Source organism: Lepidochelys kempii, chromosome 12 (assembly GCF_965140285.1).
Source record: "Lepidochelys kempii isolate rLepKem1 chromosome 12, rLepKem1.hap1, whole genome shotgun sequence".
NCBI classification, from domain to species: Eukaryota; Metazoa; Chordata; order Testudines; family Cheloniidae; genus Lepidochelys; species Lepidochelys kempii.
This window is the reverse complement of record NC_136391.1, coordinates 33,145,222-33,166,469: the sequence shown is the minus strand read 5'-3', so window position 1 is coordinate 33,166,469 and position 21,248 is coordinate 33,145,222. Positions and strand designations below refer to the sequence as shown.

The 21,248-nt window shown below is 43.2% G+C and overlaps 1 protein-coding gene across 1 annotated transcript in view; it reads left to right on the top strand.

Moving 5' to 3' along the window:
- The window catches only part of PKD1L3 (polycystin 1 like 3, transient receptor potential channel interacting), a 73,580-nt gene that overhangs the window by 16,522 nt on the left and 35,810 nt on the right, over positions 1-21,248 (top strand). The window contains exons 6-16 of the mRNA XM_078848162.1: positions 2,226-2,446; positions 3,768-4,172; positions 5,996-6,094; positions 7,451-7,518; positions 10,059-10,176; positions 10,900-11,107; positions 13,542-13,662; positions 14,107-14,248; positions 18,963-19,163; positions 19,732-19,877; positions 20,738-20,932. Of these exons, the coding sequence (XP_078704288.1) occupies positions 2,226-2,446; positions 3,768-4,172; positions 5,996-6,094; positions 7,451-7,518; positions 10,059-10,176; positions 10,900-11,107; positions 13,542-13,662; positions 14,107-14,248; positions 18,963-19,163; positions 19,732-19,877; positions 20,738-20,932 (1,924 nt within the window). The remainder of the gene's footprint in view (positions 1-2,225; positions 2,447-3,767; positions 4,173-5,995; positions 6,095-7,450; positions 7,519-10,058; positions 10,177-10,899; positions 11,108-13,541; positions 13,663-14,106; positions 14,249-18,962; positions 19,164-19,731; positions 19,878-20,737; positions 20,933-21,248) is intronic.

Here is a 21,248-nt window from a genome sequence, read left to right as displayed (position 1 = left end):
CAAATAAAGCAGTGACAGGACATGCAGGCAAGATGGGTGGATTGTGCTGTAACTTGCTTTGAAATTGTTAAAAGCAGCAATGCCTATTCTGCAAAGCTGCCAGGCATGATCTTTCATCTGCTCAGTATGAGTTAATTCCTTTTCCTTCCTAAAGTGAGCTTTAATGTAGATTCAGTACACACACAATTACTGAGAAACCTGTTGCCCTTCTAAGGAGAAACTGGCAAGGAGCTTAAGGCTAATATTTTGTTGGTTTTTTTCCAAAGAGTATTTTGCCATATTATTGAAAATGGTCCCATGGTGCTTTATTTTTCTTTATTTTTTTTCTAATTCCATGAAAACCTGGATTCTTCATTGCTGACAATTTTAAATCAAGACTGGATGTTTTTCTAAAAGCTATCCTCTAGGAATTATTTTGGGGAACTTCAATGGCTGGGATTACACAGGAGGTTAGACTAGAGGGTCACAGTGGTCCCTTCTGGCTTTGGAATCTATGAACTTTTTCTTTTAACAACCAAATATTTTTCTGCAGTATTTGAAAATCACACCTTGCTGCATTGTTCTAGTGCAGGGAAATCCAGAGAGAGAAACAGCCTAAAAACTCATCCATCTACTCACAAATCCAAGATGAGCAAAATGAAAAAAACAAAGAGCAGAAAGGGCAAAAAGTAAAGTGGCTGTTCAATATTCTTTCAGTGTTAATAGCTTATGGTGTTATTAATGACACAGGTAAAGAGCTTTATAAAAAAACATAGTATTATTTTTAGCTTGACCGTGTCTCAGCAAGTGAACATTTTTTATTGTTACCTCATTCCCTCACTCCCCCACTAACCTGGTTTGTCTGTTTCTGCCACCCGTTGTGTCTTGTTTGACATCTAGACTGGGTGCGCTATAGGGCAGGGATTGTCTCCTAAGGCCATGTATTACTCAGAAAAAGTGGTCCAGCTGAGATTGTGCTTAACCCACCTCAGCTAATGCATGTTAGCTAAACCTTATCTAAACTCAACCTTTTTCATAGTCAAGATAAGACCTTTATTACATGTCTATACAATGCCTAACATAACTTGGCCCTGACCTTTGACTGAGCTTCCTAGGTGGTACTGTAATAAATAAATAGTTCATAAATAATGGTCCCAGGGATATTTATTTTCTGCATTTATTTGCATTCCATGGTTTATCTCACCTTCTTATTCTGCTGTGGGCTTTGAGCTGGGCTAGACAGCATGGGGAGAGATTTTCAGAAGCCCTTAAGGGAAGTAATTGGGACTTGTGATCCTAAACCCCTTAGGTGCTTTGGAGGCTCTCCCCTGTGTTATTACAAACCCCAGTGGCTACAGGAGCCTTTACTATAATAGTGTGCCTACCAATGATGCTGCTAGTAGAGCTGCAACAGTGTTAGCAATGAGGAGACATTTTTGCCAACAAATCCAAACTGTCATGAGCAGGGCATGGGCAGTCTGAGCTAGTGGCTGGAGCAGGAGTTGGGAGCAAGCTCAGGGCAGATATCAGGAGATCAGATTCCAGGGCAGACTGACAGTCAGGAGACGGGCAGGGTCAGGTTACCAGGAGATCAGAGTCAGGCAGTAGGAGTACGTAGCACCAGGGAAGCAGTCCTGGGAAGGGGAGGGGGCACTCACTTGAATGGACAACTTCCTATTCCTGGTTTAAATAGAAACAGGGAACCAATCAGGACCCCCAGCGTTCCACCAGTCAGATGGCAGCATTGGAGTCGTCTGTTGGAGTTCAGCTTTTAGTTCTGAGAACTTGTTAGCAAGTCACTGGGTGGCAGGTTGGAAGTTACTGGTGCCTGTGGACTGGGCTTCGAGACCCGCATTCCCCGACACAAGCATAGATAAGACCATGCTTAGGGAGAGAAAAATAGGCCAGCACTGGGATGATCTTGCAAGATGCTGAGTATCCTCAGCTCCCACTGACTTTAGCAGTAGGTTAAATATGGGGATGAAAAATTGGGAGGGAAGAAATGTAGTGTGACCATCCTCGACATACCGTGTTACAACATATGAGCTGGGGACAGAGAGACAAACTTAACCTTGGAATAATATGCAAGCAAAATAGGAATTGCTGTGGTTGCAGGAGATAACAATCTCCCTTAGAGCCATAATTCAGGAATGGTGGCCATTGCTTTCAGATCAGACAGCTATAAACCTCTCAATGCAACCTTTCATGACAATTGGATGTCCCCTTTGCATTTTAAGTTTGTCCAGCAATGTGACACACCAGTATACCTCTCCTGGAGAGTTTACTGTCTTCGTGGAATGCACAACCAGTGAATGGCACGTCACAGCACAAAAACTGGTGACAGTTCAGGATAAGATGGACCAGCTCAGCATTACTGGGTGCTACAGCAAGTATGAATCAGGAAACAGTTCTCACTGCAGGACCCTGTATGGGGAGATGTTATGGATCCAAGTTGAACTTAATGGAGGTGAGAGTAATCAGTTTGCACAGTTAAGTGGCAGGTTCAGTGGGTACAAGCAGAATCTCCACTAAGCAAATCTGTATTTCTTTAAATGAAAGCTTTCACTAAATGTTAACTTTTTCAAACTAACTTCACTGCATCCCCGTGCTATGGAGTCTATGTTATAGCTTCTGCAACATTTCAGATGTGAGCACAAACCTTTTTCTCTTCTGGATATGTCTGACAATCAAGGAGCACACAGGCCTAAAGAATATACCCTGCTCTTATTGGCACTGTGTTTAATAGTTAGAGCAGGGGCACTGGGAGTCCCATTCCTTGGTTTCTGGCTCTGCACAGACTCATGTGGCCTTGAGCAAGTCACATCACCTGGCTGTGCCTCAACTGCCCATCTGCATAAAAAATATAGCAATATTGACCTACCTCCGATGGAGGTTGTTAGGATTAATTCATATTTGTAAAGCATTCTGAGAACCTTGGGGAAAGCTGCTAAATAACTGCAAAGGATGATAATTATTATATATTAGAGCTGGGTGAATAATTCATTACAAATCACTTATTAGATGAATTTGTCACAAAAAGACCGATTTTTCTCAAATCATAGAATCACAGTCTATCAGGGTTGGAAGGGACCTCAGGAGGTCATCTAGTCCAACCCCCTACTCAAAGCAAGACCAATCCCCAACTAAATCATGTGTTTGTTATTCAAAATTATTTATGGAATAATTTCTATAAATGGTTCTTGGTCTGCAGCTTGTGTTGAACATTTTCAATAATCAATATTTATGCTGTTTTGACTGGACACATAGTGCTTGATCCTGCCAGGGAGCCGGGTGAACACTCTGGCTCCAATCCAGCAAGGCACATAAGCATGTGCTTAACTTTAAGCACAAGTCCCACTGAAGTCAACAGGAATACTCAGAGCCTTAAAGTTAAGCATGTGCTTAAGTGCTTTGCTGAATCAGGGCCAAAGTGCTCAGCATCTTGCAGGATCATGCCCCATGGCACGTCTCTAGTCCTTAACTGGGTGTTCAGACCTCTTAGAATAAGGCTTCTAGTCTACATGCTCGTGATTAAGAATTCAATATTATATGCTTGAATTTTGTTGTTTCACCTTACATTTCTTCCTTCATTTGTTAGAATAATCACAAAAAGCAACCACAAAAGGAGCACAAAAACAGATGAAGTGAATGAATTGAAAAACTGAGATGAATGTTTGCAGAACACTGTTGCAATAGTTGCCCAGCTTGGTTATTTATGCCCCTGAATGTGACACGGAACAGGTAGAGTTGGATGATCTGGGACTAAGTTCTGAAATCCTACTTTCCAGGTACTGGAGTGACCTACACTGTAACAGCTGACAACACAACTCTGATTGACTCCAGCGCAAAGGAAGGAATTGTCCCTCACAATCTGACGCTTGATGGTACCTCTCAGCAGCTGATTGGCCCAGGGGTGCATCAACTGGAAATTCTGGCAACCAGCAACACAACAACGTCCGAGATTTCTGAAAGCATTGTTGTTCATTTAGTTGAACCTATATCCAGTCTTCAGGCTGCATTAGCCTCTCACACACTGGAAATGGGGAAAGACCTGGAAATAAATGTCTCTGTGGCTCATGGTGCACCAGATAAGCTGAAGTTTGAGGTGGTCGGGTCTAATGAAACTTACTCTCACCAGAAAGACAGCCCTAAAGGAGAACCTAGAATATACAGTATTCCTGTTCATTCTGAAGGTACAGCTCACTAGCATGTTACTTTTTCCCATACACAAAGAGTTTGAATTTTTTTTTTTACTTTAGATTTAGGAAAGCAAGAAAGAACAAAAGTCAAAGCTCCATGCGAAAGAGCAGTGTCTGTATCTCCTTTGCAACAGGCTGCAGCAGTTCTGAGAACAAAATAGCGGCTGTCTCTGCACACAGACTAAGTTCAGATAGACGGAAAGGTGTCCTACATAGAAAACACGAGCATCGCCGTTTCAGAGCTATATAGGCCACATAGCAGATACTGTATTTTTTCTCTCCTTTAATATTTCTTTATAATTCTTTAAGAAGGCAAATCAATAGTTACTGTCAAGTCTCAGTTTGACAAGAGGTTTATTGTGTGTCTGTAAGTAGAGTGGGACATGCAGCTTGTTGCGCTCTCTGTGTGGCTGCTGTGCAGTTACATATTTTCTGTTTTCACTTCTTTGATACAAGCAGTTATTTTTGTGCAGCCTAAAGGCTCAGGGCCAGTTCTTTACCAGTGTGACTCCAATGATTTGACTGGTGTCAGGTCAATGCAAACTTGGTGTAACAAAGTGGAGAACTGGGCCTTCAGTCTTTTATTTTTCTAACAGATACAAGATCCAACACTTAGCAGCTGTGTCTGCCCATGAGCATGAGTGCCTGGTAATGACCAGAGCTGGGCTTTCTGGCATTGCAAGCCATTGTACACCAGGCTTCGTATCATGACAGTGGTAGCACAACTTTCAAACTCTTGATGTGAGTCAGTGCAGTTAAAGTGTTCTGCCTGGTACCTGGAGTTTGGAGGGGGCCCCACAGTATCTGCAAGGCAAATGAGGGGCACACACTGTGCAAGCACATTTCTCTGGGAGAGTGAGGGGACAGTCCTAACAGACTCGGAGTGAGACTTGAGGCAGAAGCCACATTGTCTGGATGGAGTTTGCTCTGATGTGAGTCGTCTTGGACTGACAATCACACTGGAAGGGTTGTTGTTGGCCCTGACTCCAGCTATTCTGTCTCCCTCGTGGGGGTATTGTAAAAAGCTGCAAGTGTAACACTCACCCACTCACTGTAGTGCTCTCTCCCCCTCTAGTGGTGGCTGGGCCACGCATAGAGGTTGATAAGTCTGCCACAGCTTGGTGAACAGTAAATTTTGCCTTTTAGCTCAGGCAGGAGAAGCTTATGCTTTTTAGATTCAGAGGTCACAGGTTCAATTCCCACTGCTGCTTACTCACCCAGAGGCAAGGTGTTAACAGAACCCTAGAATCTGGGTTCAGAGTAGCAGCCGTGTTAGTCTGTATTCGCAAAAAGAAAAGGAGTACTTGTGGCACCTTAGAGACAAATAAATTGGTTAGTCTCTAAGCTGCCACAAGTACTCCTTTTCTTTCTAGAACCTGGTGGAGTTTGGGATCCAGTGAAGTTCAGTTTGGAAGCAGGCAGGTTACATTGTTCCTGGATTTGTTAACAATACCCTGGGATAGTAGGTGCTGAGCTGTTTTCTGGATTTGAAATTGGTGTAAATAAGACTGTAGTTGGAGGCTCAGAAGAGGGACAGAAGAAAGAGTTCTTTCCTCTGGAGCTAATTTGACTGAATTTTATGGGCCAATAATTGTAATTCTTGTAAAATCCCAAGAGCTCAATGATCAAATAACCCCTAAATAACTTATTTTAAAGAGGTAGTTTATTCCAGTATTGCCTAGTAATTCACAAGGGAGGAAGAGGATTTCTTCGTGAAGGCCTGGAACACAAAGTTGGATATTATGACTCAAACATGTAGGTCTAGTGCACTGCTGCTGCTAATGCCCAATCTACGTTTGGCACCCTGTCCTTCCTAGGTACGTTTGTGGTCAAGGTGCTAGCTTTGAATGCCTTCTCGAACATGAGTCTGGAGATTGGGAGCATCACCGTATTGGCCAACAATTCTCTTAAAGAAGGTAAGAATGCTTACCTAACACTGCTGTCTGCAGTCATATTCTGTGACCCTTTACAATAAATCAGTTCACTGCACTGAGTGTTTGCATGGTCTGCACATACGACTCTAATAATTGCTTCCCTCCAGAGCCAGTGCTGATAATCCTCTTGGACACTCTGGGGAAAGAAACCAGAGCCTACATATATACTAATTATATACTACATATATACTACATATATACTAATCTCCGTAGAGAGGCAAGAGACTGACTAGGCATGGAGAAGTAAAAACATGCTCCTCACCCAGTTCAGGTGTCCCCTTATATAGGGGAGAAGGCATGTTGGCTACGCAATACAAGGAAGCCGACACTACTCATTCTGTTATTGTCTCATTCAGCCCCAGTTGCACTACAGAACCATTGGAAGTTTTGCCACTGACTTCAGTAGAGCAGGATCAGGCCCTATGTGAGAAAATGGACTTCCAAGGACTGTCCATTTTGCACCTCTTACCAGCTCTCAATTCACTTTAAAAATAAAGTGAGAGATACAAGAATGTATAACCTTCTCAAGTCTAAAAATCCTTAAAAAAAAAAAAAAAGGCCAGTAGCTTCTTATTACTTCTGCCTAATGAAGAGAGCTACCCTGGCTTTGAAGTGGTCCCAGCTTGGGGTCTCTCCACATAAGGTTACACATTGCACATGTGCTGTTTGTGCTAGAAAGAATTAGCTATAGATGTGGCCTGTGAAATACCTCCAGATGTTGTGTAATACCTGAATCTCAGCATAACGTGAACTGCTGTTGACAAATAACATGCTGCTAGATAGTTCAAGTCACAGCTACATTCCTACTAGTGTAAAGATAGTGATACATTCGATCCCATGAAAAATGGGCTATTGTAATAACACTGAGCCCTTAATTTCCACTGTTCTTTCTCAAATTGTCTTTGCACCCCCACTTAGGCTGTAAGCTCTTTGGGGCAGAGACTCTCTCCTTGCTCAATGTTTTTACTTAGCACAATGGGATCCCAGTTCATCATTAGGGCTCCTGTGGATCATAATAATACAAATAGAGTTCTGATTTTTATTTCACTTGCACCAGTTTAACTCCATCAACTTCAATGAATTTACTCCTGATTTGCCCCACTGTAAGTGAGAGGAGAATCAGGATCCTCCTCTTTATATTAGTTGCTTGTTGTTATTATTTTGTCCATTGCAACATTTCTGCTTATCATAACCAGGGAGTTTGATTCCTGTAACCCTGACTTTCAGACAGATTGCAGGCAAATCATGATTTATTTAAGTCATAATGCTCAGTCACTGCTGTCTGGCAGCCTCACAAATGGCAGTAAAACATTCTGTTATCTTTTTTATTTTTAACAGATTTGTCTCAGAACAAAGGCAAATCCAAAGCAAACAGCCGAAAGACAAATGTGAGTATTGTTCAAAAGGTATAACCTTAGGTGGAAATGCTAAGAAATACCTCTTCATTGTTAAAGTACTTCCTGAAGAACATTTGCCACGCACATAATTATGAATCCGATTTTTCGTGTTGCTGAGTACTATCAACTCCTGTTGACTTATTGGGGTTAAGAACATAAGACTGGCCATACTGGGTCAGAGCAAAGGTCCATCTAGCCCAGTATCCTGTCTTCTGACAATGGCCAATGCCAGGTGCCCCAGAGGGAATGAACAGAACAGGTAATTATCAAGTGATCCATCCCCTGTCGCCCATTCCCAGCTTCTGGCAAACAGAGGCTAGGGACACCATCCCTGCCCATCCTGACGAATAGCCATTGATGGACCTATCCTCCATTAATTTATCTAGTTCTTTTTTTAACCCTGTTATAGTCTTGCCCTTCTCAACATCCTCTGGCAAGGAGTTCCACAGGTTGTCTGTGTGTTGTGTGAAAAAATACTTCCTTTTTTAGTTTTAAACTTGCTGCCTATTAATTTAATTTGGTGGCCCCTAGTGCTTGTGTTATGAGAAGGAGTAAATAACACTTCCTTATTTACTTTCTCCACACCAGTCATGATTTTATAGACCTCTATCATATCCCAATCTTATTACTGTCTCCTTATACAGCAGCCATTTCATACCCCTAGCTATTTTTGTTGCCCTTTTCGGAACCTTTTCTAATTCCAATATATCTTTTTTGAGATGTGGCAACCACATCTGCATGCAGTATTCAAGAAGTGGGCATACCATGGATTTACATAGAGGCAATATGATATTTTCTATCTTATTATCTATCCCTTTCTTAATGATTCCTAACATTCTGTTTGCTTTTTTGACTGCCACTGCACATTGAGTGGATGTTTTCAGGGAACTATCCACAATAACTCCAAGATCCCGTTCTTGAGTGGTAACAGCTAATTTAGACCCCATCATTTTATATGTATAGTTGGGATTATGTTTTCCAGTGTGCATTACTTTGCATTTATCAACACTGAATTTCATCTGCCATTTTGTTGCCCAGTCACCCAGTTCTGAGAGATCCTTTTGTAGCTCTTTGCAGTCTGCCTGGGACTTAACTATATTCAGTAGTTTTGTATCATCTGCAAATTTTGCCACCTCACTGTTTACCCCTTTTACTAGATAATTTATGAATATGTTAAATAGGACTGGGCGCATTACAGACCCCTGGGGGACATCACTATTTACCTCTCTCCATTCTGAAAACTGACAATTTATTCCTACCCTTTGTTTCCAATCTTTTAACCAGTTACAAATCCATGAGAGAACCTTCCCTCTTATCCCATGACTGCCTACTTTGCTTAAGAGCCTCTGGTGAGGGACCTTGTCAAAGACTTTCTGAAAATCTAAATATACTATATCCACTGGATCCCCCTTGTCCACATGCTTGTTGACCCCCTCAAAGAATTCTAGTAGATTGGTGAGGCATGATTTCCCTTTACAAAAACCATGTTGACTATTCCCCAATAAATTATGTTCATCAATGTGTCTGACAATTTTGTTCTTTTGTGCTTTACTATAATTTCAGTTGAGAAGCTTAGCACATCACATGACTGGGCCCTCTAAATCTGAGGCATTGCTACCTAGAATGTTAGATTAACATAGAACCCACACTGCATATCTTTGAGGCAAATACAGTCTTTAGATCTGTTCTAAAGCTCTTAGTAAAAGCAGGCCAATAAAAATAAACAGACTAGAAAACTCATTTCTCCCAATGACTGATCATGCTTGGACTGAAACCCTCTTACAGTTTTTTAAAAAGTCAACTAAATTTTTTTTTTTAAATCCAGCTTCTGAGAAGGTATTCATTAAATAAAATGTCCCAAATTTATTTTAATGCCTTTTTACATTGTTTCTGAAGGTTTTTCTGCTCCCCTGTTGATATTTATAAGGATCTTTTCAGCAAAGGAGAAGCTAACAGTCTACTGAGAGTAAAGGATGAAATTGATGATACCCTAAGTGCAGTCAAATTCACAACATTAAATGAACTGTAAAAACTAATTAAAAATAATGGTTTTGTTTTCTTTGCAGTGTAATAATCTTAAGGGTTACTTGTAACGATAGCAAGTACAGAATTTCACACGGACATGATTTTCATGACAACAGTATCCCTTAAAAACAGATTTCACTCAAAACAGAAACTATGTCAGAAGAACAGGAGACATTACTCGTCTTTATGACTAGAGCCATTATGTGTCAGAACGCTGAGAAAAAGAAAAACCACATCATTATTCATGTGTGACCTATTGTAAGAGGAAGGATTGTCTGGTGGTTACAAGCACAAGACTAGAAGTTGTGACATCTGGGTTCTAGTCTCAGATCTCCTATAGACTTTCTGTATGATCGTGGACAAACCATTATTTAAGCTGATTGGGGCCTAATTTTTTAGCCCTGGCTCTCTCTGCTAATAGCATACTGCAAATCCCTTTTTCTTATTCATTATAAAATAATGAAAGGTTAGACAGCTGTTAACACACATTGCTGCTCTAATTGGTACTTTCACTTCTTGTTTAGGATGACAAAAGGAAAAATAAAATATACATTAAACCTAGTCGCCATGTGGATCCATTCACAACAGTTACCCTTGACTGGCCAGATGACAATGATAATTCTACCTTCACCTGGGCATGTGGTATGTGCAGTGCATGTTTTGACTTTTTCCTCCCATTAGCCAGCTGCCTAATGGTAAACTCACCATCATACTGTTTGTGCTGTGCCAGTCTGACTGTAAGAGGGTATAGAACCCACCTGGCTTTAAACAAAAGCTACATGCTCGTTGTACAGTCAAAATATAAACCTTCATGCTAATTCCACAATACTACTACATGGACCCCAGTCTAATCTTCTCCCTAGGGATGGTTGCTCCTTGAGCTCCATCTCTCAAGATGTGTATCCCCAGCCCTGAGCCTCCTCAGCCGTGGATCTACTTCCACCTGACCCATATTCAGAGTCTTATGAGCCCGCAAAAATTAACTGGCAGATCCCAGCAGAGTTCCAACACCTGACAGCAGAGGGTCAGTGCTGCCGGAGTATGATATCCCCTTTTTACACTGAGGAGAAGCAGGCCTGCTGCATCTGAAGCTGGGGGAGGCTTCGGTTTTTCTGCAGCAATGAAAAAGCATCAAGGTTTAAAATTGGACCGGGACTCAGGAGATCTGGGTTCTTTCCTCTGCCACTGGGCAGGTGGGCCACTCTGGTTAAGTCACTTCACCTCTTTGTGCCTCAGTTTCCCCATCTGTGAAATAGGGATAAAGAAGCTTGCCTCCCTTGTGAGGCATTTTGAGATCTACGGCTGAAAATCGCTACAGAAGAGCCAGATATTATTACCAACATTAAAAAGGAAATGTTTGTGCAGGGTCTTGCTGGCCTGGGTGGCAGGAATGTGTGCAGCAGCAAGTAATCCCCACTGACCACAGCATGGCACAGATCCCGCCTTCCTGCCTGCCCCCACCAAACTCAGCGGTGACCCTGCAAGTGATAGTCAGAAACCATGGAAAAGAAGAGAAGCAGGACGAGCAATGTCTGTACGTGACTGCCAGACAAGAACTGCACCCAGAAATCAGGTCTGCCTTGGAACCGTAGTACTTATTCCCCATTATTATTGCTACATTTCCTCTTGCAACCATTGAAATCAATGAGAGTAATGTGCCGATTTTCAAAAGCACCAAGGGGTCTATCTGCATCTTTAGGCACCTAAATACCTTTGCAAATATGGCCCTTAGGAGCCCAAGTTTCATGAGACTTAGGCCTGGTCTACACTACAGACTTAGGTTAATGTAATCTGCTTCATGTCGACCTCACTGTTAGCATCTACACTAAAATGCAGCTCCCACCAATGTAACTCGCCCACTACACCAACTTAATAACTCCACCTCTGCAAGAGGCATAGCACTTAGATCGATGTAGTTAGGTCAACACAGTGACAGTGTAAACACTGCATTGTTTACATAGACTGTTGCTGCCTTTCAGAAACCGTCCCACAATGCCACACACTAGCAGTTAAATTGGTGCAAGCGCTCCTGGTGAGGACGTGCACCGCTGACCAGGAGCGTAGTGTGGACATGTAAAACCAATTCAGTTACTGCAGGGGCTGTGTATCGTTGTAACTTAGGTTGATGTAATTTTGTTGTGTAGACTTGCCCTTAGTCTTCAAAAGCCTGGTCGACACCTAAAACTTAGGTCGACTGAGCTACATTGGTCAGAGATGTGAATTTAAGCCAACAAAAGCCCCAGTGTAGACACTGCTAGGTTGAGGGAAGAATTCTTTCACTGACCTAGTGACCACCTCTTCAGAGGGTGGATTTAGTACAACAACAGAAAACCCTCTTCTGTCACTGTAGCAAGTGTCTACACTACAGCTGTGCCACTGTAGCATGTGTAGTGTAAACTAGGGCTGTGAAGCGATTAAAAAAATTAATCGCGATTAATCGCACTGTTAAACAACAATAGAATACCATTTATTTTAAATATTTTTGGATGTTTACTACATTTTCAAATATATTAATTTCAATTACAACCTAGAATACAAAGTCTACAGTGCTCACTTTATATATCCCTTCATACTTCAACCACCGTTCCAGAGGACATGCTTCCATGTTGATGATGGGTTCTGCTTGATAATGATCCAAAGCACTGTGGACTGACGCATGTTCATTTTCATCATCTGAGTCAGATGCCACCAGCAGAAGGTTCATTTTCTTTTTTGGTGATCTGAGTTCTGAAGTTTCCACATCAGAATATTGCTCTTTTAAGACGTCTAAAAGCATGCTCCACACCTTTCCCTCTCAGATTTTGGACGGCACTTCAGATTTCTTAAACCTTGGGTCAAATGCTGTAGGTATTTTTAGAAATCTCACATTGGTACCTTCTTTACGTTTTGTCAAATCTGCTGTGAAAGTGTTAAGTGAGCGGTAGCTCACGAAAGCTTATGCTCAAATAAATTTGTTAGTCTCTAAGGTGCCACAAGTCCTCCTTTTCTTTCTGTTCTTAAAACGAACATGTGCTGGGTCATCATCCCAGACTGCTATACCATGAAACATATGCAGAATGCGGGTAAAACAGAGCAGGAGACATACAATTCTCCCCCCAAGGAGTTCAGTCACAAAATTAATTGACGCATAATTTTTTTAACGAGCATCATCAGCATGGAAGCATGTCCTCTGGAATGGCGGCCAAAGAATGGAAGGGGCATACGAATGTTTAGCATATCTGGCATGTAAATATCTTCCAATGCCGGCTACAAAAGTGCCATGCAAACGCCTGTCCTCACTTTCAGGTGACATTGTAAATAAGAAGCAGGCAGCAGTATCTCTTGTCAATGTAAATAAACTTGTTTGTCTTAGCAATTGGCAGAATAAGATGTAGAACTGAGTGGACTTGTAGGCTCTGAAGTTTTACACTGTTTTGTTTTTGAGTGCAGTTATGTAACCAAAAAAAATCTACATTTGTAAGTTACACTTTCACGATAAAAAGATTGCACTTCAGTACTTGTATGAGGTGAATTGAAAAATATGACTTCTTTTGTTTATCATTTTTACAGTGCAAATATTTGTATCAAAATAATAATATAAAGTGAGCAGTGTGCACTTTCTATTCTGTGTTGTAATTGAAATCAATATTGAAAATGTAGAAAAAGATCCAAAAATATTAAATACATTTCAGCTGGTATTCTATTGTTATAAGTGCGATTAATCGTGATTAATTTTTTAAATCACGATTAATTTTTTGGAGTTAATTGCGTGAGTTAACTGTGATGAATTGACAGCCCTACTGTAGACACATCCTCAGTACCTCTGTTCCTTTTGAAAACAGGACATAGGCTTCAAAGTCACTTGGGAGTTTTTGAAAATGTTGCTGTTTGTGACTTCTGTGTACCACCTGCCTCATAACCCATGAGTTTGGCAGATTCCGTCCAAAAGACGGAAAAAATAGGGTGGGCTTTTAGCTGGGATTACTGTCATCTATTGGTTCATAACTATTGTCTTGCCTTCCTTTTAGGTGTGAGACAAACTGCAAGCTAGTGAATGTCACTACAGAAGTTGCTTTGAGAGCCACTGTGCAGGAAGGCTCCCAGGCCGTACAGTATAACTGGTATTTAGACAACACATTCCAGTCAAAGGTGAGATGAGTGGGTTGGTCAGGAATGCTGCACCCTCAAAAAATAAACACCCAGATTGAAAGGAAGCCCTTTGAGGTAGGGGAGGGGATGTCTCCCTAGGTACCTTTAAGGCATTTGCTGCCAGTAGAGATAATCATGGTAATTGCATGTGTAAAAGCAGGCACACAGTTGCACATGCATTTTTCAGACAGATTTCCAGCCTTATCATGTGTATTCAGGTGGATGAATATTTCACCAAATATAATTCATTCTTTGTCACTATTAGTGCACCGTACTCCCATGTATCATAGTTGGGAAAATCTCCTTCTGATGTCAACAGGTACGTTTTTTGAATAAAGGCTTCAGGTCTGGGTCTATAAATAATGTAGCACACCGAACTCTCTGGATGGAAATCGCAGTAAACAGCCTCTTCTGCTTTGTTAATTTTCCTGTTGGGTTTTCCAGCCTCCCTCCCTCCCTTCAGTCTGCAGTCTGAAGGGTTTCCGACAGAGCTCCTTGACTTTGCTTCAGAGCAACAGATCTACATTGGTATTGAACAGCTCCTTTCTGCAGACACACGGAGAAGCATTTCGGATTAAAGTAACAGGTGGGGAAAGCCAGAGTTTTGAAAACTCCACCAAGATACAATCTCTTTGCAATCTGGAGACATCATAGAATCATAGAATCATAGAATATCAGGGTTGGAAGGGACCTCAGGAGGTCATCTAGTCCAACCCCCTGCTCAAAGCAGGACCAATCCCCAACTAAATCATCCCAGCCAGGGCTTTGTCAAGCCTGACCTTAAAAACTTCTAGGGTAGGAGATTCCACCACTTCCCTAGGTAACGCATTCCAGTGTTTCACCACCTTCCTAGTGAAAAAGTTTTTCCTAATATCCAACCTAAACCTCCCCCACTGCAACTTGAGACAATTACCCCTCGTTCTGTCATCTGCTACCACTGAGAACAGTCTAGATCCATCCTCTTTGGAACTCCCTTTCAGGTAGTTAAAAGCAGCTATCAAATCCCCCCTCATTCTTCTCTTCCGCAGACTAAGCAATCCCAGTTCCCTCAGCCTCTCCTCATAAGTCATGTGTTCCAGCGCCCTAATCATTTTTGTTGCCCTCCATTCTTTTTGATTTTTGCACATCCTTCTTGTAGTGTGGGGCCCCAAACTGGACACAGTACTCCAGATGAGGCCTCACCAATGTCGAATACAGGGGAACGATCACATCCCTCGATCTGCTGGCAATGCCCCTACTTATACATCCCAAAATGCCATTGGCCTTCTTGGCAACAAAGGCACACTGTTGACTCATATCCAGCTTCTCCTCCACTGGAACCCCTCGGTCCTTTTCTGCAGAAGTGCTGCCTAGCCATTCGGTCCCTAGTCTGTAGCGGTGCATTGGATTCTTCTGTCCTAAGTGCAGGACTCTGCACTTGTCCTTGTTGAACTTCATCAGATTTCTTTTGGCCAAATCCTCTGATTTGTCTAGGTCCCTCTGTATCCTATCCCTACCCTCCAGCATATCTACCTCTCCTCCCAGTTTAGTGTCATCTGCAAACTTGCTGAGGGTGCAACCACACCATCCTCCAGATAATTAATGAAGATATTGAACAAAACCGCCCGAGGACCGACCCTTGGGGCACTCCACTTGATACCGGCTGCCAACTAGACATGGAGCATTGATCACTACCCATTGAGCCCGACAATCTAGCCAGCTTTCTATCCACCTTATCGTCCATTCATCCAGCCCATACTTCTTTAACTTGCTGGCAAGAATACTGTGGGAGACTGTGTCAAAAGCTTTGCTAAAGTCAAGGAACAACACGTCCACTGCTTTCCCCTCATCCACGGAGCCAGTTATCTCGTCATAGAAGGCAATTAGATTACTCAGGCATGACTTGCCCTTGGTGAATCCATGCTGACTGTTCCTGATCACTTTTCTCTCCTCTAAGTGCTTCAGAATTGATTCCTTGAGGACCTGCTCCATGATTTTTCCAGGGACTGAGGTGAGGCTGACTGCCCTGTAGTTCCCAGGATCCTCCTTCTTCCCTTTTTTAAAGATGGGCACTACATTAGCGTTTTTCCAGTTGTCTGGGACCTCCCCCGATCGCCATGAATTTTCAAAGATATTGGCCAATGGCTCTACAATCACATCCACCAACTCCTTTAGCACTCTTGGATGCAGCGCATCCGGCCCCAGGGACTTGTGCTCGTCCAGCTTTTCTAAATAGTTCCGAACCACTTCTTTCTTCACAGAGGGCTGGTCACCTCCTCCCCATGCTGTGCTGCCCAGTGCAGCAGTCTGGGAGCTGACCTTGTTCGTGAAGACAGAGGCAAAAAAAGCACTGAGTACATTAGCTTTTTCCATATCCTCTGTCACTAGGTTGCCTCCCTCATTCAGTAAGGGGCCCACACTTTCTTTTACTTTCTTCTTGTTGCTAACGTACCTGAAGAAACCCTTCTTTTTACTCTTAACATCTCTTGCTAGCTGCAACTCCAGGTGTGATTTGGCCTTCCTGATTTCACTCCTGCATGCCCGAGCAATATTTTTATACTCTTCCCTGGTCATTTGTCCAATCTTCCACTTCTTGTAAGCTTCTTTTTTGTGTTTAAGATCAGCAAGGATTTCGCTGTTAAGCCAAGCTAGTCGCCTGCCATATTTATTATTCTTTCTATACATCAGGATGGTTTGTCCCTGTAACCTCAATAAGGATTCTTTAAAATACAGCCAGCTCTCCTGGACTTCTTTCCTCCTCATGTTATTCTCCCAGGGGATCCTGCCCATCAGTTCCCTGAGGTTGTCAAAATCTGCTTTTCTGAAGTCCAGGGTCCATATTCTGCTGCTCTCCTTTCTTCCGTGTCAGGATTCTGAACTCGACCATCTCATGGTCACTGCCTCCTAGGTTCCCATCCACTTTTGCTTCCCCTGCTAATTCTTCCCAGTTTGTGAGCAGCAAGTCAAGAAGAGCTCTGCCCCTAGTTGGTTCCTCCAGCACTTGCACCAGGAAATTGTCCCCTACATTTTCCAAAAACTTCCTGGATTGCCTGTGCACCGCTGTATTGCTCTCCCAGCAGATATCAGGGTGATTGAAGTCTCCCATGAGAACCAGGGCCTGCGATCTAGTAACTTCTGCAAGTTGCCGGAAGAAAGCCTCGTTCACCTCATCCCCCCGGTCTGGTGATCTATAGTAGACTCCCACCACGACATCACCCTTGTTGCTCACACTTCTAAACTTAATCCAGAGACTCTCAGGTTTTTCTGCAGTTTCATACTTGAGCTCTGAGCAGTCATACTGCTCTCTTACATACAGTGCAACTCCCCCACCTTTTCTGCCCTTCCTGTCCTTCCTGAACAGCTTATATCCATCCATGACAGTACTCCAGTCATGTGAGTTATCTCACCAAGTCTCTGTTATTCCAATCACATCATAATTCCTTGACTGTGCCAGGACTTCCAGTTCTCCCTGCTTGTTTCCCAAGCTTCGTGCATTTGTATACAGGCACTTGAGGTAACCTGCTGATCGCCCCTCTTTCTCAGTATGAGGCAGGAGCCCTCCCCTCTCACACGCTCCTGCTCGTGCCTCCTCCCGGTATCCCACTTCCCCACTTACCTCAGGGCTTTGGTCTCCTTCCCCCTGTGAACCTAGTTTAAAGCCCTCCTCACTAGGTTAGCCAGCCTGCTTGCGAAGATGCTCTTCCCTCTCTTCGTTAGGTGGAGCCCGTCTCTGCCTAACACTCCTTCTTGGAACACCATGCCATGGTCAAAGAATCCAAAGCCTTCTCTCCGACACCACCTGCGTAGCCATTCGCTGACTTCCACGATTCTACGGTCTCTACCCAGGCCTTTTCCTCCTACTCGTACATAGTAGGAGAAGAAACACTGTAAAGGACAAATATACTGTTAAATAATTTGATACACTGAGTGCAATGTTTACAGTAACCTTTTCTTTATTTTGCCAGAATATGATGTATAGTATGGTACTCACACACTCACACACACACACAAAAGCATAGAGTAGAGGTATGGCAAAGCTGCTACTGAAACACGTCCCTAGTGGCTATATGTGGTATTGCAACAGCTGTGCCTCAGTTTGTCCCGTGCCTTCTATGGCTGATTTCAGCCATTGGTGTGTTCTGGCCTTCCTGCTAAGCCAGGTAACAGAATCCAACCCTTCTCAGGGCCTCAGAGTACTTCATTTAACGTCCACCAGAATGCAGCAAAACAACTGAGTCTTCAGCCCAGCTGGGCTCGACTGGTCGCCTTCTTTTCAAACCATTCCAACACCAGCCCCAGGTCCTGGATTTGACTGTTACCACTGAAGGTGGTCAGGTCGCACTCTCCCTCCACCCACGGTTTCAGGCAAGCTGCAGTCCCTGATCAGCCCCTATTTCCAGTCAGACTTCCAGCTCAGGGCTCAGCCACCCAGGCTTCTCTCAGCCCTCAAGAGAAAGCTCTCAGCTACCATTCCTCCCTGGCCCCTCCTCTGGCATACCTTTTTTCTTCCTTTATGAAGACTCAGCAACCCTAGCTGTGTTTGACCTCCAATTAGGCCAGATCCCCCTTCAGGCAGGGATGCTGGAACAATTTGCATAGTGGGGATGCTGAGAACCATTGAGCCAAACTGTAATCTCTGTATATGATGGAAACCACTTCAAGCTAGGGGGTGCCTTCAGGTGCAGCCTGGTAAGTTAATTGGCCTCTCAGGCCACTTTAACCCTTTTGTCACCTGTATAGCAGTAATTTGAGGTGAGTGAAGGCTTGTCTATATGAACACTTAGTTTGTGGCAAAATGCAGCGGGAGGGGGAAATCTACCCCACAATGGCATGCTGTGCATCAGGGGTCTATGTGGACCCTGTTGCCATGTGCTAAAAGTACCCTAGTGCACTTTAGCCTACTCCCATTTCAAAGAAGTGTAGTGCCCAGCCACAGGGTCGTTACAGACACTTAGTGCATGGCAGGCTAGTGTGGGGTAGATTTACACTCTAGCTTGCCACAAAGTGTTCGAAAAGACAAGCCCTGATTCAACAACCCTAATCCAAGATTATGTTAATCATCTGATTTAGACACATCTGGAAATAGCCCTATGATGAATATTCAATTTTATAATCCAGGTTCTCTTTACAAGGGAAATAAATCTGTGTTTGCATAGTGTTGTCTATGCTATAGATTAGCCTATAAAGGTATCTCAGCTCTGGTTAGACAACATGCCATTCCCAGAGCCTGAACAAACTGCATCATTACTAGTGTATGATGCTCAGTGCTGGTGAAAGTCATCAGATGATCATCACTGATGTTTTCCCTCTGAACTTTCCAGCAATGACTCAGCATGAATATGGCGATGAAACCTACGTTGTCAGCATGGTGCCCTCACCAGTGGTCCCAGTCTGTGCTATATTCCCAGAGGAGGGATCGGTGTGCACCAGCTTCACAATCTCCTGCAGTACTGCCTGCTCAGAGGACTCCTGCCCCCCTGCACACAGCAGTCTGCTCACGTACTGCTTCTACCTGAAATCAGGTAAATTCTGGGGCTGGTTTGTTTGACTGGCAGCTTCCCTGTGTGTGCACCCAGCCTTGTACTTCCACCACTAACGAGCAAAGGCTTAACCCACTTCCACTGCTGGCCAGATAATAACTGGACAGATTCTCATACCCTCAACTCAGACAGAGTAGCCCCTTGTTCTGCACATAGGGTTGTTCACTTTAAACTTGTGGAGTAAGATGCAGCCCTTGCTCAACCTGGCCCTATGACAGCAGAAAGAAAAAACATGTACAAACAGGGCATATATGCATAAGAGGGCCATGAACTTTACAATAGTTTCCCTTTAGAAACTGCAGGAGATTTTTAAAGAATCCCTTTAAGGACTGTGGAATCACCTTAGGCAAGGAATCTGAATTTAAGGGTCATTATCTATTTTTCCCCAGAGGAGCTATTTTAATTTAGCAAATCAAAGCAAAGCGACATGATTCCATAGTGATAACTATAGGCCCAATCCTGTGCGGTGCTGAGTGCCTCTTTGGAGGATGCTGAGCTGCTCAGTAGGGTTTGAAGTGTATGACGGGTAACACTGTCTTTCCTCTTTCAGGTTCCCTCCTGAACTGTGGCCCACATCCTGAACTCCTGTCAGTTTATCTTCCTCTTGGAGAAGAGGAAAATAACTTTGTTTTACACATTACAATTACTGTCAGCAATAAGTTTGGTGACACGGTTCAGACTGATGCTACTGTCAAGGTACATGGAAAAATCTTTTCCCTTCTAGCGTTCTGACTGCCAAAAGCTAAACCTGTGATTCTGAGGGTTGGGCCACCTTCCAGAGCTTCCTCTCCCCATTTTATACCCATTACTCTCCTGCGATCCACAGCCACCATCCTTCTGACCAAGGAGGACTAGACAAGCTTCCTTGTAGAATCCCATGTGCAGCCAGCAGTTTCTTCCATCACAGTTTGTTCAGGCCAGAATTTAGGGAGACAGTGAACAGCACAGGCTATGTTTAGTTAGTCTTGGAGTTAAAAAAACCAGAGAAATACTGGAACCTGTCTCCAGGGGGCCCAAAAATAAATCTTCATACTAATTAAAAGAATGTGCACCATTGCTTCATTAGTGTTATTCAATGGAGTTACTCATCACTACGCTGATTACAATGGCATCATACTGGAGTCAGACTGAAGTACTGCAGAGGTGAATTAGGCCCGCTCTCTCTCTTCTCTAACATGAAGGATACTACTACCTATCAGTATCTTTCTTCAGTCAGTCAGGTGGACCAAACCAGAGGCATCTCCAGAAGAGACTGTAACTGTTTTGTAAGTTAAGAGTTGGAAACTTTTGATCAAAACATTTTTTCAGATGAAAACAGAGATTTTTTTTAAGCAAATGCTTCTGCAAATGTTCTTTTCTTTTTCCTGGGTGGTTCTAAAGACGGTTGGAAAATTTCATTGGAAAAAAAAGATCCTTGGAAAAAGATGGAACAAACTCAGTTTCTTTATCAGCTCTCATTATGAACATTGTTAGGATGATAACGGAGGTTGTGAAAGGGTAATAATACCAGCAGGCAGCAGTAACAATGCTCTGAGCATGTCTAATTGCATCATCAGGTTCGACGTGAAGATATGAACACTGGGAACCAGACCCTGCAGGCCACTCTGGCTGAGAAAGCTAATGCTATCCTAAAAGAAGGAAACAACAGCATGTCCCTGTTCCAGCTGTATAAGTCAGTGTCTTCAGTCCTTAATCAGGAGAGCCAGGGAGACACCTTTAATACATCTCTGCAGACTGACACCCGAAGGGAGGTCAGCCAGCTGGTTTATTTTCTTACACTACAATGATGCAGTTTCCATTTTCTGTAAAGACACTGGACCATTTCTTGAGTAGCACCAAGGGCTTACATACCTCCTTCCGAAGTCAATGGGAGTTGTAGGTTCTCAGTATCTCTCAGGATTTGGGCCAGCATTTGCCATAGGTTTCAGCTAACAAGAAGCAGCTGTTCATTTTTCACCACTGGCCCTTTTGAGTCATTGACTTTTCATCCCTTCCATGTCAACATTCTCCCTCTTGGCTATCCCAGCACCACCTCCCTGAGTGCTGCTCATGACATTGCACTTACCC